The 15,725-nt window shown below is 36.9% G+C and overlaps 1 protein-coding gene and 1 long non-coding RNA gene across 2 annotated transcripts in view; one reads left to right on the top strand and one right to left on the bottom strand.

The window, feature by feature from the left end:
• The window catches only part of FMN2 (formin 2), a 164,348-nt gene that overhangs the window by 55,384 nt on the left and 93,239 nt on the right, over positions 1–15,725 (top strand). The window contains 3 exon segments of the mRNA XM_072856452.1: positions 2–505; positions 1,570–1,714; positions 14,085–14,172. Coding sequence (XP_072712553.1) covers positions 2–505; positions 1,570–1,714; positions 14,085–14,172 — 737 coding nt within the window.
• LOC140649365 (uncharacterized) overlaps positions 1–15,725 on the bottom strand; it is a 75,970-nt gene that overhangs the window by 9,074 nt on the left and 51,171 nt on the right. The window contains exon 2 of the long non-coding RNA XR_012041599.1: positions 345–518. This is a non-coding gene — a long non-coding RNA (uncharacterized lncRNA). The remainder of the gene's footprint in view (positions 1–344; positions 519–15,725) is intronic.

Consider the following 15,725-nt stretch of genomic DNA (forward strand, 5'->3'; position numbering starts at 1 on the left):
CCCCGCCTCCCCCCCCTTTGCCTGGTGCTGGTGTCCCTCCACCACCACCGCCTCCACCGCCTTTGCCCGGTGCAGGTGTCCCGCCTCCACCGCCTTTGCCCGGTGCAGGTGTCCCCCCTCCACCGCCTCCACCGCCTTTGCCCGGTGCAGGTGTCCCCCCTCCACCGCCTCCACCGCCTTTGCCCGGTGCTGGTGTCCCCCCTCCACCGCCTCCACCACCTTTGCCTGGTGCTGGTGTCCCTCCACCCCCTCCTTTGCCTGGGTTGGGGATGCCACCTCCAGCCCCACCACCTTTGCCTGGAGAAGCGCCACCCCTTCCAGCGCCAGCCCAGGGCAGCACCTACCCAACAGTCCCACAGGTCGGTGGGTTTCTTCCTCCTCCGTTACCATCCGGTTTATTTGCAATGGGGATGAATCAGGAGAAAGGGAGCAGGAAACATGTTATAGAGCCCTCTCGGCCAATGAAGCCTCTTTACTGGACAAGAATTCAGCTCCACAGTAAAAGGTACGTCATAGACCTGCGAAGAGAGCAGTGTTTTCACTTTATGGCTGTCCTGATAGTGTCGTATGTTAGGAGCAAAAGTATTTACTGCTAGGCAGGTCTTTGAGAGACCCTCAGTACAAACAGGATTTTATTTGTAGTTGGATATGTAAATGGGGTGCCAGTTTTATTTAAAGCGCACAAACTCTGAGTAACGTTATTTGCACACGAAAGCTCTTTGAGGGTAGTGTTTTCAGCTGTCCTTTGGGGTTACATACCACGCGTTGATCAGAGATCCAGGGGTGACTGTGTGTCACTAAGTGTTCAGTGAGATGGTGTTTAAAATGTCGTATTTGTGCTTCCCCTCAACTTTCAAGATAATGTTGGTCTCTCTCTGGAGCAGCTTACAGGTTTTGGTAGTGTCTTCCCTCTAGATGAATGTATGCTGAACGCATTTTATACTCCTCTTTCCTTTCTCCAGTGACCTAGAAATCCTTGTTTTTCACCTGGTACACTCAGCAGGAAGATTCAAACTGCAATTTATTTGCATGGCAGCATAAAGCTATTCTGGTAGCCCTTGCTATACTTTGCAGACTTTGATATACTTGTTTTCAGTTGTTGATGCTTTTTGTTTGTAAAATATTCTTGGTTATGAAAAGAAGTTTCCTTATTAATCTTTTCTTTATGTCTCTGAGTACTGATTGTAAAACCCTTCTGCTTTTATTTAATGATGGATTTCTTCTTTCTTTTCAAGTTCTTGCACTGTCACACAGGTGGTCTGCAGATAACTGTCTATTTCTACTTCTCTTTGTGTCCATGTCTGTACGTTTTATAGACTATATATAGCCTATTTGTATTCCTATGTATGTAAAGTGGGTGAGTATAAATGGGCCTGGCCATTATTGTGTGTGAACAAAGAAGCAAACAAAGAAGTATGGGGGAGAATCAACAGTGTATCTTATCAAAATGCTGCTAGTAGAAGTTAGGCAACAACTTTTAAATTGCTGCTTTTTTATTTTCTTCATTCCTCCATTTATGACCTTATTTAGTTTGACACTGCCCTACATAGGTCTTTTGCTTAACTTTAGAGATTCTAGTGCTTCACTTGTGTGGGAAAAAATTGAAGAGCCTTCCATAGATTATCATGAGTTTGAAGAACTGTTTTCTAAAACAGCTGTTAAAGAGAGGAAGAAACCCATTTCGGACACCATTACAAAAACAAAGACTAAACAAGTGAGTACTCATTTAATTTCAGATTTTTTCTAGGCTGGTTTTTACATAAAGACAGATTTTTGCATGCAGCTGAGATGAATTTTGCCTGGTGTGAAATTGTTACCATTATATATATACACTAATTAGAAATATAAGAAAAGGAGAGAATGTAGGATGGGTTTCAAAGCTATATATGTTAAAGACTGAAGATTTATTTTTTTATGAATAACTTTTCAAGTATATATTTTCTTTAAAAAAAATCTTTGCTTTATCCCCTTAAAAATTAACAAAAATAAAACTAAAATAATTAGGTGTGTATAAGATGCTTTGAAACTGACTGCACATGTGCAATGAGTGGTATATAAATTATTCTGATTAATTTTATAAATTAAATAATGAGTTGCATATGAATTACCATGACTTCAGAGAAAAATTATTTTTAAGAATCTAAGTCCTAATGTTATACCAATCATAACAGTTCTAAGTTTGTGTTGTGTTTATATATATAGTGAATATGAAGTTTATGCATACAATAAATGACAAGCACAGTTGGGAAAATCCAACATTAATCAAACTGGTTTCTTGAAATGGAATGGTGTACAGTAAAATAAAAATAGGAAATGTATTTTAAATGTAGAAGTTTAAACCCTGGGGTAAGAGAATTGAATCTGAATATGTATGTGACCAGAGAGCTGTAATCTTCTTGGTATCTGTGTGAAAATTGAATTGTGGTGGTATGATAATTAATTTGCAATTAAACTTTCAGGCTGTAGAGGAGCAAGTCCTTATGTAGAATCCTAAGCAGCAGTTAAAGTTCTTGTTTTATCTCGTCTTCACATTCCTGCACTCAGTTAAAGACTAGGCTGTTCTTTCCGTCATCATTTAACATGCAAGTTAATGCTATACAAGATTTTTTTCCACATGGGATGTACAGCGAGAATCTTCAAAATCTCCATGCAGTAGATCTTATGTTTGAATATGACTTCTCCACCTAGTAGTTCTGGAGATCTTGTCCCCACAGACATGCTTTGGTCAGCAATATAAACATGCAGGTGCTCTTTACTGTGCTGGCAACCTGCTGCAGGCAACAGAACTGGTAGTGAAGTTAGGATGATTATCCCAAGGTGTTGGATAAAACCTTTATCTGGATGGATGGGAAGGATAGTTCAGCCACACTCATGTGGCTGTTCATTACGTGCCTGTGCTGCACTAGGCTGTACTAACTGGGATGTGAGGAAAGGTAATGGCGCTGCTGCTACCTTGCTGCCCTGCAGTAGATCTCCAAAGTGCAAGACCTTTGCTCTTCCTCCCTCCTTCTAGAAAAAGCCCCTCTTAATAGTTATTCTTAACTAAATATACTATGATAGCCCTTTAAGTAAAAAAAAGGAGTGCAAAGGTATACCTGATGCTTTGCCTATGAACTGTTGATCCATTCATATTTCATGAAGTTTAGTGTTGCAAATCTCTAAACAGAGTAGAAATTATGACTGTTTAATTCTGTAATGTAAACAGTGGTTAAAGACAGACAGCGATTATGAATAAACATTAGATGTGGATTTTGAGAGTATTTATTTTTCTTGCAATGCCAAAACTTTAGATACCTTGTCAATAAATAAATAAAATTTGGATAAAACTAAATGAAAATGACTGACCTTAACTTCTTTGAAAAGAACAAGTTGTTTATGACAGAAATTTCCACACAGAAGTTTAAGGCAATCTAAGTAGGTGCTGTCATCTAGAACGAACATTCCTGTGGGCCACCTAATTTGACAGGAGAGAATCCCCTGTGTGTTTCCCTTCATCTGGTGATCAAATGTACTGCTGTCCAAAAGAGAGAGAAATTGCCTAATGGAGAAGTCTGATTTGTTGAACTGTAGTATCTGGGGGGAAAAGATCAACCAAACAGATAATCGCAGGCTTTCATTAGAACTACAATTAGAGCTATCATTTATTGCAGCTGTTAAATGTTCATGTGTGCAAATCCAGTTTGGGCTTTTCAGAGTATTGACATGAGACAACTGACGTAGAACAGCTTCACAATTATATTCTACGTACGCCCTCTCAGCAGTTTGGAATGCAGGCCTTCATTTTTTAAATTCTCTTCATTTATACCTCAGTAAACACTTGGATAATGAAGTGCATCCGTGTTTAGAAGAAGAAACAGTTATTTGGGGAAAGCATGGCTGTAATTCTACAAGTATGTTTTTATAGGAAGCACCAAGTGCTGTTTAAGTGGTTACTGACTTACATGGCTTCTATGATAGTTACGGGTGTTGTAAAGATCTTACAAATGGTGTTTCTGTAGTGATTTTTACAGGGACGTGTTATGCAAAGCAGATGTGTTCTGTCACCTGTTGAGCTACAGAGGGGTGTTGTACAGAACAGAACCAGGACCCACAAAGCTCACTCTGCTGCTTTCCAGAAACACTCTAGTCTGGCAATTGGTTTTCCTCCTTGCCTTGATGTGCGGGTGCGCTCAGCGGATGCATTGCTTAGATGGATTGGATGTAAAATACTAGCTACACTGGAAATAGTACTCAGGAAAAAATGCCCAGATAACTTTCAAATGCTTAAAACATTTTGTACTCTACGTAAACATTTGATTTTAATAAAACAATGTTTTTATTGTAAGCTGAAATAAAAATGTATTTACAGAGGAGGCCACATGATGGGGGGGGGATTCTAGCTAATCTGAAGAAAGATTTGATAGTTTGAGGATGTTCTAGTGGGTGAAAGATTAATTATTTTGGTGTATGCAGCTGTTCTGCACACAGAACTATTTATGCTATATGCCCTAGAGTATATGCATATGTTTGTGTGTGTATATAGATATGCATGATATAATTATTTCTCAATAGTGACCCATTTTATGTGGTAAAATTATCTGTATAGTTGTGGGTTGTTTAGGGTTTTTTTGAGCTAACGATTGAGTTAATTTCACCCTACCCAAGTATTGGTTCTAATTGTTTTTTCCTTGGCACGATCATCTGCAAATAACTTAATACGATATAAATCAATAATGCTTAAAAAACCCCAATATTGCATCTAGCACTGAATGAAGGCCACATTAAAATCCATTCCAGAACTTTAAAGAAAGAGGAAAAAATGAAGTGTTAATATTTATTTGTGAGTGCAGCTGGTTTTATTCTTACTGTCTCTCATTTGGTGCTACGGCAAAAGCTGTGATTTATTTTGCTCTGTTAATACATATATGTCAAATTCTCAGCTGCTGTAAATGTGTGCAGGCTCACTCAATGAGATTGCCTACTAAATCTTCAAAGAAAGTCCTTTATGGGCTATATTATAGGTGGGGCTGCCATTGCTACCTATTAAAGTGGTCTGGCTTTCATTATAAGTCCCTGTTGTTATAACTTTGCCAAAACTTAGCTCTTTAGACTGCAAGTTTTGTTGGGTTCGTTCCCCCCCCGCCCATTGAGTGTCTCCTTCATTTTGCCAGTGTTAAGAAAGAAAACAAAGTCTGGTTTTGCTCACGTCCACATAGTTTCATAGACTTGAAATATGGAAAAATTTTATCAGATACATGTCTTGTTAGTTGTGTAAAGGGTTTCTTAAATTTTGCCACTCTACAGGCTATATGTCAGTTCCTGTTGCTCATGAGAGACTTCAGGTGTAACTACAAAGATTTTTTCCTAACCTTGTACTGGCACATTGGAAAACAGGGGCCAAGAGGAGAGAGGCAAAGGAAGATTAAGATGTTTAACTGGGAAGGGAGTGAAGAACTGAGGAGATCTGACAGGTGGAAATACAGAGCATAATAGGTCTGATTCTGTGTCTCCTCTTATTCTGTCAAAGTAATTTCTCTCAGAAACTTGTGAGCCTGGGGTATTCTTGACCTGGATGTTCCTTTCAGCAAATAGTGGGTCTCATCAAACCTATGGTGTTTGACCCAAGCAAAGGGTGAAAACTCACTCTTAAAGTGTCTTGTTCAGCCGTGCCATGTAGTTACAATACTAGTTTTGGTTACATGGATGGATAGTATTTCTGTAGGACCATTTCCATAGCTAGCATGGACTGTGTGGAATGAGCACAGTTCGTAATGATTACTTAGGAAATGAAGCTGTTACCTGAGTAAAAAATGCTTTTATCCATTGTTGCAGCACTTAAAAACCATGTAATTAGTGGAGCAGGAAGAAAAAGGATAGTCTCATGATTAAGGCCACGTACTCAAGAATGACAGTAAATGCAATATTAAAAATGTATTTACATGGTGAACATTGGCCAGTGTGCACTGAATGGGTTCAGTGGAAAAATGGTACATAATCAGAAAATCTTGATATCACTGTCGGCATAATAAGTATACAGAAGGGGTTGAGCTGACTTGCATAGATTGCTTTCCTAACTTTTGAACAGTCATCTTAGAAGCCTTACTGATAATCCTCTAACTGTATTTTTGGAAAATAATATACATGCAACTGCAATGAACTTTTCAAGAGCAGACCATGTGTTTATAATCTATCATGTAAATGAAATAAAGTTAAAGATATTCTCATATGGAAAGTCCACTATTAATGTATTGACATTAAGATTTTAATCTCCCCCTTCCACCCCAGAAAATAAATAATAGGTTACTAAAGTTTCATTCTGTTTCAAAAGCCTTAGATGCAAACAAGATGTATCAATAAAACTGTTTAGTTAATGATTTCAGCATTTTTGAATTTTTAAGTTGAACATAAAGAAGCTGTGGTAATAGAATAACCCTAGAAATAAAATGCCATGTAAAATAAGTATAAATTGGTAAATAAGGTAAATGCCATGTTGAGTTAACAGATAAAAGTCTATTCATTAACAAGGAATGATGTAAAGGGAAAAATAGTTTTCTGAAAAGGAGGGTTTATTCCCTCTGCAAACAGCGGAGGCACTGTCTTAAGGAGCTTTCTGTATCCACACTTATTGATCTATTACCTGTGTCAATGGCACAACCATTTACTGCGATTTTATGTACTCTCTGGAGATACAGTTGGGGTTCTGCTGTCCCCACAGACAGGAATTTTAGAGGACTTGACCGATGCATCGTTTTTATTTATACAAGAAAATAATTAATAATGTCATTGTTACCTATGAAATTACATAATATCTCACTTATTTGGCTTGTAAGAATAATTTTTTATGAGATGATGTATGAATGTGATCTCTGTTTTTACCTCTCATTCTCTTCTTTATATGGCCTATTGCATGTTTTGTTATTATATTATTTGTTTTGTAACTGTATCTACAAAGTTCTCTTTGTTGCAAACACAGTTTTACCTGACTGCATCTATATATCAAGTATCTCTACCTGTTCAGGCTTCCCAGGATGATGTCCTCTATTAACCGCATGCATTTCTCATTCTTGTTTCCTTCCTACTTTATTTTCTTTGGATCATATATTTGGAAGTTTAAAAACAAACATATGAGCTTGGCATCTGACAATCTTGCAAGCTCATCTTGTGACCTAAGAGCTCTGTGGGTTTCTGTATTTTGTTCCTGTATCCTCATTAGCACTGAAAGGTTCTGCTGATGTAACAGCTTGTTTTAGATGCTGCTGCTTATGGATTCTTTATGGGCGAGAGAGGTTATGTTCATTTCTTAACCAGAGGAGCCATATAGAGTGTCTGACAACGGCCTCGTTGTGTTTCTCTGTGCTCTGGAAGACCTCTGCAGGGGAAGGTCTTCCTGAAAATTTGTTCAAATAAAGAGAAAAATAAGCTTTGGGTCAGAGTGAGAGAGTCTCACAGCTGTTCTGTGAGACTGAAAGCTGCATATCTAAAAGGCATAACCCAGATCTTGAATCCCAGCAGAAGGACAGCTGCCACCCTGGGCTGTGTACAATTCTTGCTGTACCTGACACTGTCGAGTAGGGGCATCTTGCTTACAGCCATCTTTCCAGGGAGGCTGGCGATCTCGCATTTCCGTAGCCAGTAGTTCTACACCTTTCAAATACTTTCTTCTCCATTTCTCCATGGTGCTTCTGACTCTCTCAGTGCAAGGGCTCAGTGCAGTGGACATTGTAGCATTGGATGACATCAAGGGAAGAAGAAAGGAAGAAAATATGGAATAGCAATATGCATTTCTTCTCCCATCTCTCTGTCCACATTGATTTTGCTAAGGAGGCAAGAAGCAACACTTTTTAGTACAGTAGTTTTTAAATCTGATCAAGAAAACTCAAATTGCTTCAGAATTAGATGTGCATATGGATTGAATGTGTTTCACCTAGAAGTTAGAGTTTAGTACAGTGGTCATGATGATTTAGTAAAAAAAATCATTGTCTAACTTAAGTGTGAATGTACTTGTCTGTATTACTATCAGATCCTAACTGACTTACACGTCAAACAGGTTTTTACTGTCAGCATTAAAATCAAGGTTTTAAGATTAAGTTATTTTTTTTATTTGTAGAGTCATATTGATTTTTCAGATTTTTCCTTATGGCTATATTTTGTAACTTAGTGCTGACTTTAGTACAAACAGCAAGAACAAAAAAGTTGTTATATTCATTTGGAGTAGGTACAGTGAATAATGTCATACTTTTGACTGTAACTATGTCCCCCTTTAAAAGTGGGAACACTAAAGCTTTTACAGCATGGGGGTTTTGTTTGTTGATATCTCCTACTAGATATCATAGTGGGTTCTCCTTTCTTTGGGAGTTTTTTTTGTTTGGTGGGGTTTTTTTTGGTTTCTTTTTTTCATTCTTTATCCTTTCCTAAGCCCTCCCCTTCTTCCATGTCTGTTTCCCTGATTTGATGTGCTAACTTCTTATAATTAAGTCTGTTAATTTCAAATGTATTTGGGCATGCAATATGTTTTGCTAGAGTTTGCAAAAAATGTGTGTAATTGCATGCCTAATTTGAGTACACAGTGACAAGATTGTTTATAGCAGTTGGGCTGATCACCTGCAAAAACCACCTGCTGAGTGCATTGGAGACCATGCATGAAAATTCTGGCTTTTATACAGAGTTTCTAAGGAAATTTTAGCTTTTGGGGTTTTATATTTTTTAAAGAGTTTATATTGTAGCATCTGAACATGCATGTGCATTACTAACCCACAGAGACATTTTGACAGTTACAAACATAAGATCTGAAAATACAGAAACTAAACTTTAGGTACCCTGGTCCTTTAGCTGATGAAAGAAGGAATAACTATAATTGTGGTACATAACAATGAGCTAAACTCTCAAAAAGGAGCTTCAGGTATGGAAAAACAAAATCCTTGTGACCTATTTTTAAACTAAAGAATTTAAACTTTGCTATTTATCTGCATCCCCTACTCCAGTCCTTAAAATTAGAATATTGTTGTTATTTTTTATTAAAGGGCATTTTACTGTTGTTCAGCCTCCTGTTGAGGAACACAATGCTTATCTACCTTACTACTGTATGTCTGAATCTAAGCAATCTAAGTATTTTTTCATCTAATGTCATAAGTGAGGAATATTAACTGGGGTAGCAATCTCTTAGTAGAAGATTACTTCTACAGTAATAGTTTTATGATATTAATTTCAAACAGTACTATTTTAGTGATAAAACAGCATAAAAGGGTACGAACTGTTTCTGATCCATATCGTTAAGAGCTTTATTTATGAAAGCACAGTGGGGTAATGGATAAAACGAATGAAAAGTAAATATTATGTTTAATCTTTACCCTCAAGCATAAAGTTACAGCATCCACAAACTGGCAGACGCAGCTGCTTGGCTGCACTAATTTGCATAACATGTCAACAACTTGCATCCAGAAGTACATGACAAAGAGAATTTTGAAACCTTAGGTATCTCCTTATAGGTTATGAGAATCTTCAGTGGGGAAAGTGACCAGTTAGTTTGCAGAGGGGATTAGGGTAGGAGACCAGAGAGGTGCTCAAAATTACACTTTATGATTGATGTTCTGTGGTAAAAGTTGAGTTCACTTAGATCATTATGTGCCATCAGCACAGATATGCTGTTAGACAGCCAGGACTGGGTGTTGGTTTTGGGGGTCTGGTTTTCTTTTTGTAAGTATTAAGTAGAAATATTTGATCTCCTTTTGTACCAAAATGACCTCACTACTTGAAGTAGTCCGTGTTTCCACTCTCACAATTGCCATTACTAGCCAGAATTCACTTCTGGATTTACCTTAAAAAAAAACCAAAAACAACAAACAAACAAACAAAAAAACCCCCACCAACCAACCAAAAAACCCAAAAACACACACACACAAACACCCACTCATAAGAACATAATATTTTCTGTTATATCTGTAAGAAGACAAGGATATACATGTGAAAGGTATGATGGGTCCGGTTCTGTGATTCCCAGTTTTACATTTGGAATACACTTGAATCTGCAGAAAAGATCTGTTGTCACAACACCTAGTGAGAAGGCAACTGCATTACTGCCCTGATTCTGTCTCTTAACATCTTGTTTGGAACTTTGGGGTTTCTGCATCCTCTCTGCAACAGTTACAAGCTATAGGTCTTTGTACAGTGGAGTTTCCTGCATGTGACTTTTTGTAATGTACAGTAGTTTTTCTTAACCAGTGAGAGCCTTAGGATAATTTTGCTTAATGCTGGCAGTCAAAATCAGAACCAGAGAGCACAAATCATTGCAAAATTCCATGCATTAACTAAATATTATTCTGGGGAAAGGGAATCTTTGTATTTTTGCTTCAGGGTTCTCATCAAACATGTGTCTTGCATTACCTTTCACTAAATATCTCTTTGACTGTTTTTGCTTGTGTTAAACAATCAGGAACAAATTTGGCATGTAGTTTGTTTACTGCTTAACAATAAGGACCACTCAACAATTAGAAAGTTTGTCCTAGACTTCAGGCTGCAGATGATATCTCTAGCTTCCTTTTTATTTATTTTTTAAAAAATTTGTTTAAAGCAGAGTTCCAGAATCCAAACTGTGTATTGTATCTGAGGCTTTAGATCTTGTAGAGATTGGATTTATCAAACTTTTGTTGTTCCGCCTTTAAATGGCGTCACTCGTCTATAGCCTGTAGGCTCAGACTATGCAGCTGATTTATTTTATTGTTTTATTTTTAAATGTGGGAATTGCCTTAGGCGTTTATGCTAATATTCATATTTTCTGAATTAGTGTTGTATTGTTACAGCCATTCTATTAGAGGAAACTATAGTACTCATACAATTGACTGAAATGGGAATGAAATGCATAATAGAGATTAGTATAAAAGTTGACATAAAACCTGCATTTTAAATAAAGCCAGACAAAACTGGTAGCTGCTACATAAAAACACTTTATCTGTTGCTGTTCTGCACCCATTCACCTGACAGTCATGCTCTTCGGTACTCTTTGATGTCATTGTGGTTAAGAATTTTGGCAGCAAAGGTGACCTTTCTTCACGGGGACGGTGCTCCCCACCCTCCCTGATCACTGGCAAAATGTGGCACTCAGTAAATAATTATTCTCCTGTCCATCAGCTCACTTTCAGAAAAAGCAGCTTCTTTTTCCTGCTAACTTTTAGGCCACATTCATAACAACATAGTTAATTTATTTGGTTCTTTTTTCTCTAGTGTTGGTCCCCTTGCTGTATATATAGACCTGATCTCGGTAGCTCTCTGAGCTTTAGATTGCTGATGGGTGGTAGAAAGAGCGTTTTCACAATTTGAAGCGGTATAGTAGTATATGGGTGCTGACACCATTAGAAGTGGCAGAGTCCCAAGAACAGACTCCAGCTCATCCTTGCTCTTTGGGCCTCCAAGAGAGAACAGTGTAATTCTGCTTCCTTTGGAAAAGTCAAGTTGTGGACGCTTCCTTGGTCCAAGGTACGTTCACACCTGAATGCAGTTGTAGCATGTTTTGAGGAAGATCACTTAACAAAGCTGTTTTACTCTCTGTTTTCTTCTTTTGTTTTGTTTTATTCTTGGCCAACACAGTAGCCTGCATCAGTTCCGTTTCTACTTCATTTTTGCAGAATGAGTGACAAGATATGTACACACTTACTCTAGATGAGCTCTTGCCACTTTGTGTGACTATTGTTATTTCGTTATAGGACTTTTGGAATGGGTTTGCATTCATTTTTTAATTTGCTTTTTTGTCAGCTTTGGGATAGTTTTCTTGTTCAAAATAAAGGCAACAAAGGACTCCCTCTATATGTTGATGACAGCAGCAAGCTTAAGTTATTCTATTATTGTGATGTTTCAGACTTGAGCAAAAGCCATAATGGTGGGGGCTGGAATCAACAGTTTCCCCAACATCTTCCATACCAAATTCAGTCTTGTCAGTGTTGTTGGAGTGGACAGCTTTAAGGAGAAGCTTTTGAACTTTTGTTATGTACCATACCACATTGTTTCTTTGTGTTGCTCTGCCTTTTCTGGAAATATGGTTTGGTAGCAACACCAGTTAAAGGGTTTCTGTTCTTTTTGAAATTTTGTACCTGCTTTTCTTTCTGATAGAATGCAAGATACTTGTTTGGTTGTTCTTAGAGATGTACATTGCAACGTAGTTGTTAGAAAGACTTGATCCACACCTTGCTACCCAAGATCTATTTTATTTTGTAAACCTTTTGTAGCTGCAAAGAAGTAAATAAATAATAGCTGCTTTTTACAACAAGAAAATCTCATATTATTTGTCCCAGCTTTATCTCAGTTCCAGGCTTAAATGAGGTTTATGCTCTATTTAAAAAACATCTAGAGTGATTATAGCCTATTAGAAGGATAGTGTGGGATATTCTAATTATATTTTTCTGAATTACATTAGTTTTCCCTTTGAATTCACAAAATCTGACTATCATATCCTATTTCAGTCCATTTGACTTCAGTTTTAAATTCCTAATAATATATTACATGGAATAGACAATTGCATAGGAATTTCTTGCTAACTTCTGACAGATGACGTCAATAGCTATGCCTTGAATTTAGGTCTTTAACCTTGTGAACGATAGTTATGACATGGTTTCTAATGTTAAAATTTTCAGTTCATGAGCAGAATGCTGAACTTTCACTTCGCTGTAACTAGTTAGGAATCTATGAGGAAAGGAGGATGAAATACTTTTATAATCGATGGTTACGAAGGTTTAAGGGGGAAAAAAAATAAGTAATAAAACAATTGGCCAGCCAACCACAACCTATACTGCAAGTACCGTGAGTTTCTCAAGTTTCCTTTCCTAAGCAGTCCCAGTGGCAGGGTTCTGGGTCAGGCTTTCACTTCTTCTCTTCAGCTACTGCTCAAACATCAACGTACAAACCTGTGTCTGAAAACTTAAGTGAATCAAAGTTGGCCACAGGGAAAACATCGTGTGGGTACTTTTATGGTTTTTTAAGATGTGAATTGGATCATGACATTCTTACTCTGGCTAAATTAATTCTACTTTTTCTAATCTCATTTCTACTAATTAATTTCTGAATAATTTTGCCCGTGGGGCTGTACATGATACAGCACCTTGGTGCTAAGATAGGAACTGTGTAACTTGAAAAAATATGTATATGCTTTCTGACTGCAATGTAAAAAGAACTCGAACTTACAGTTCTAATTATCTGTCTTCTTTCCTCCAAGTGATTCACAAAGGTTTTGTTCAGTGTCTTTAGTATGGTGTAAAACTCAGCAACTCAGAGTATATTAAATATTAACGTCTTCCGTCTACGTAATGGTTGTGGCCCTGCATTGAAAAGTACTTCATCTAGAATCATGTCATTTTACAGATAAGGGTCCTTTCCTGGCATTACTTGCTTCTCATACTGTAGCTTTTATATCATTGGTAAGTTGAATTCAAACAGCTTACAGCCCTCTGGAAGACAGCCTGTGAATTACTTGTTGCTTTTATGCTTGCAAAGCAAATATGTACAAAAGTGTATTTTAGTGGCTAATTTTAACCCCCTAAAGCAAGATGTTTTGATGGCTTGATTTTTTTTTTTTGTTTATTTTAAAAACAAAAAAGCTTTGAGACCTTTTATATTCCCTAAAAGTGATCAAAGAAAACCCCAATATGTACGTGGTTATTTTGCTTTTTAAATAAAATTCATATTGGCGCCTACTACGTCAAACATTCAAATAAAATACAAATTCTCACAGTTTTAGCTTACATCAAAGATGGAAATCATTGTGTGGTTTTGGAAACCAAAGCAATTCCAAGATAGACACAGTTGGAATTTTTTTTTATATGACAGCCTGTTTCATACACTTAGTAACATCAGTGTGAAGTTGAAAGTGTACATCCTAATGAAGGAGGAAATCTAGGGGAACTTTCATAGTGGCTCTTTTAGGATTAAGATTCAACTAGGTGACATAGTTACACTTGTGATGGATTTATGCAGCAGAAGCAAACTTAAAAAATAATAAAATTACTCATTTTTAGATGTGTATATAGACTACAAGGTACTATTTCTTGAATTTGTCGTTAGTAATGTGAAATCTTGTACGTTTTCCTGCAGATTAATATTAATAGTTGGGTTTCTTTTGGCAGGTTGTCAAGTTGTTAAGTAACAAAAGATCTCAAGCTGTTGGAATATTAATGTCTAGCCTTCATTTAGACATGAGGGACATTCAGCATGGTAAGTGAAATAAGTGTTGTTGATTCTAGCTCAGATCACATCATTAATAATCTGGAAATGCTAATTATTTCTATCTTTTGATATGTAAAATAAAACAATAAGAGCCTTTTTTTACACTATATTTTTCTGAAAATAGCTTGTCCTGGCATTTATTTTCCCCTTTCTAGTAACATATTCCCTGTCCTGTATAGAAAATAAACCTGTTTATTTGCAGAATGGCCATCTATAGTTTTTGGCATTAGTTATCTAAGTGGTATAAAACATAGACTCTTTGATTTTGGTCTTTCTGAGGAAGACTGTGATGTGTTGTTTATTTTAATTCAGATAGCCTCAGGACATACCCAGAAAAGTGAATTATAACATTTAATTGATTTGCTATATAAAATAGTTCCTATATTTGGGTTAGCAAAAACTGTGGAGTTCTTTCATCTTCAACAGCATTTTTTATAAAGGGAGATCTTTGGGGGGAGTGTAATACTTTTCACATTTGCACTACTGTCTCTTAGCATAAAAAGGTGAAAAGTGGAATTGCATTTATATTCAGAGCATCCTTTATGTTTCCCAAAGGCTTTGGATAGATTTGAAGCAGATTGAATTATCCTGTGAAGTGCCAGCCTACCTATTAAATAAATGTGGTTTCAAGTATAACACAGACTTCATAAATCACAAAAACATCTTGTGAACTTTCTAGGCTACATATTTACAGCCATGCATTCAGTTTACTATGATTTGCTTATTTTGTGAAATTATTCATACATAGAACAAATTTCAGAGCACTCTGTCAGCTAGTGAGTAACTCTTAATCACAGTTTTAAGTTTTTATTAAGCTGTTTTGATGCTTACTAGACTTCCTCAAGCTGAAGCACTTAAGATGGTAGTCATAGAGCAAGGCGCCAGTACTGGCGCCAAGAAGTACTTGGTATTTCCAAAGCTGGCAGATGTAGTTCAGTTAAGTCATAGAGCAAAATCTGAAAACAATGATATGGTCCTTTCCTTCAGTCAAATATTCAACTTGGTTTCAGTTAATAATGAGAACCTTATGAACAAAGGAGTCCGCCTAACATCTGTGTCTGTGGTAAAGCCAACACAAGTTCATTGAAAATTTGCTTGCTTAACATGCAACCCTAACAATAACATGGCATGAATGTCAGTAGTTGAAGGGGTCAAACAATATTATGCTTAACCTTTATCCTATTACAATATTAAGCACACGTGATCATCTAAGAGCTGTGTGCAGATTTTGTATATTCCTCTTTCAATAGCTGTTTTCTAAAACCAAAAGTCTTTGCAAAGGGGAATTTAGTAGTGGTCTTATTCCCTTACTGTGCAGAAATGATTGAACAAACATGAGAAAACTTTTGTCTGATGGGGGAATTTGTGGAAATGGTTGGAAGATCCTAGTGTTAAAAATGTGGGGTTTTTTTAAGAACATAATAGGCATGGAGGAAAAGTGGTGAGGAGCAGGAAAGAAATTTGTATGGTGAGGGCAAGGAAAATAGAGATCTCGATGAGAAGTATTTCTGACATCAGTCACTCTATGCAGAGTTCTCTGA

The sequence above is a fragment of the Ciconia boyciana genome, chromosome 3 (assembly GCF_034638445.1).
Source record: "Ciconia boyciana chromosome 3, ASM3463844v1, whole genome shotgun sequence".
NCBI classification, from domain to species: Eukaryota; Metazoa; Chordata; class Aves; order Ciconiiformes; family Ciconiidae; genus Ciconia; species Ciconia boyciana.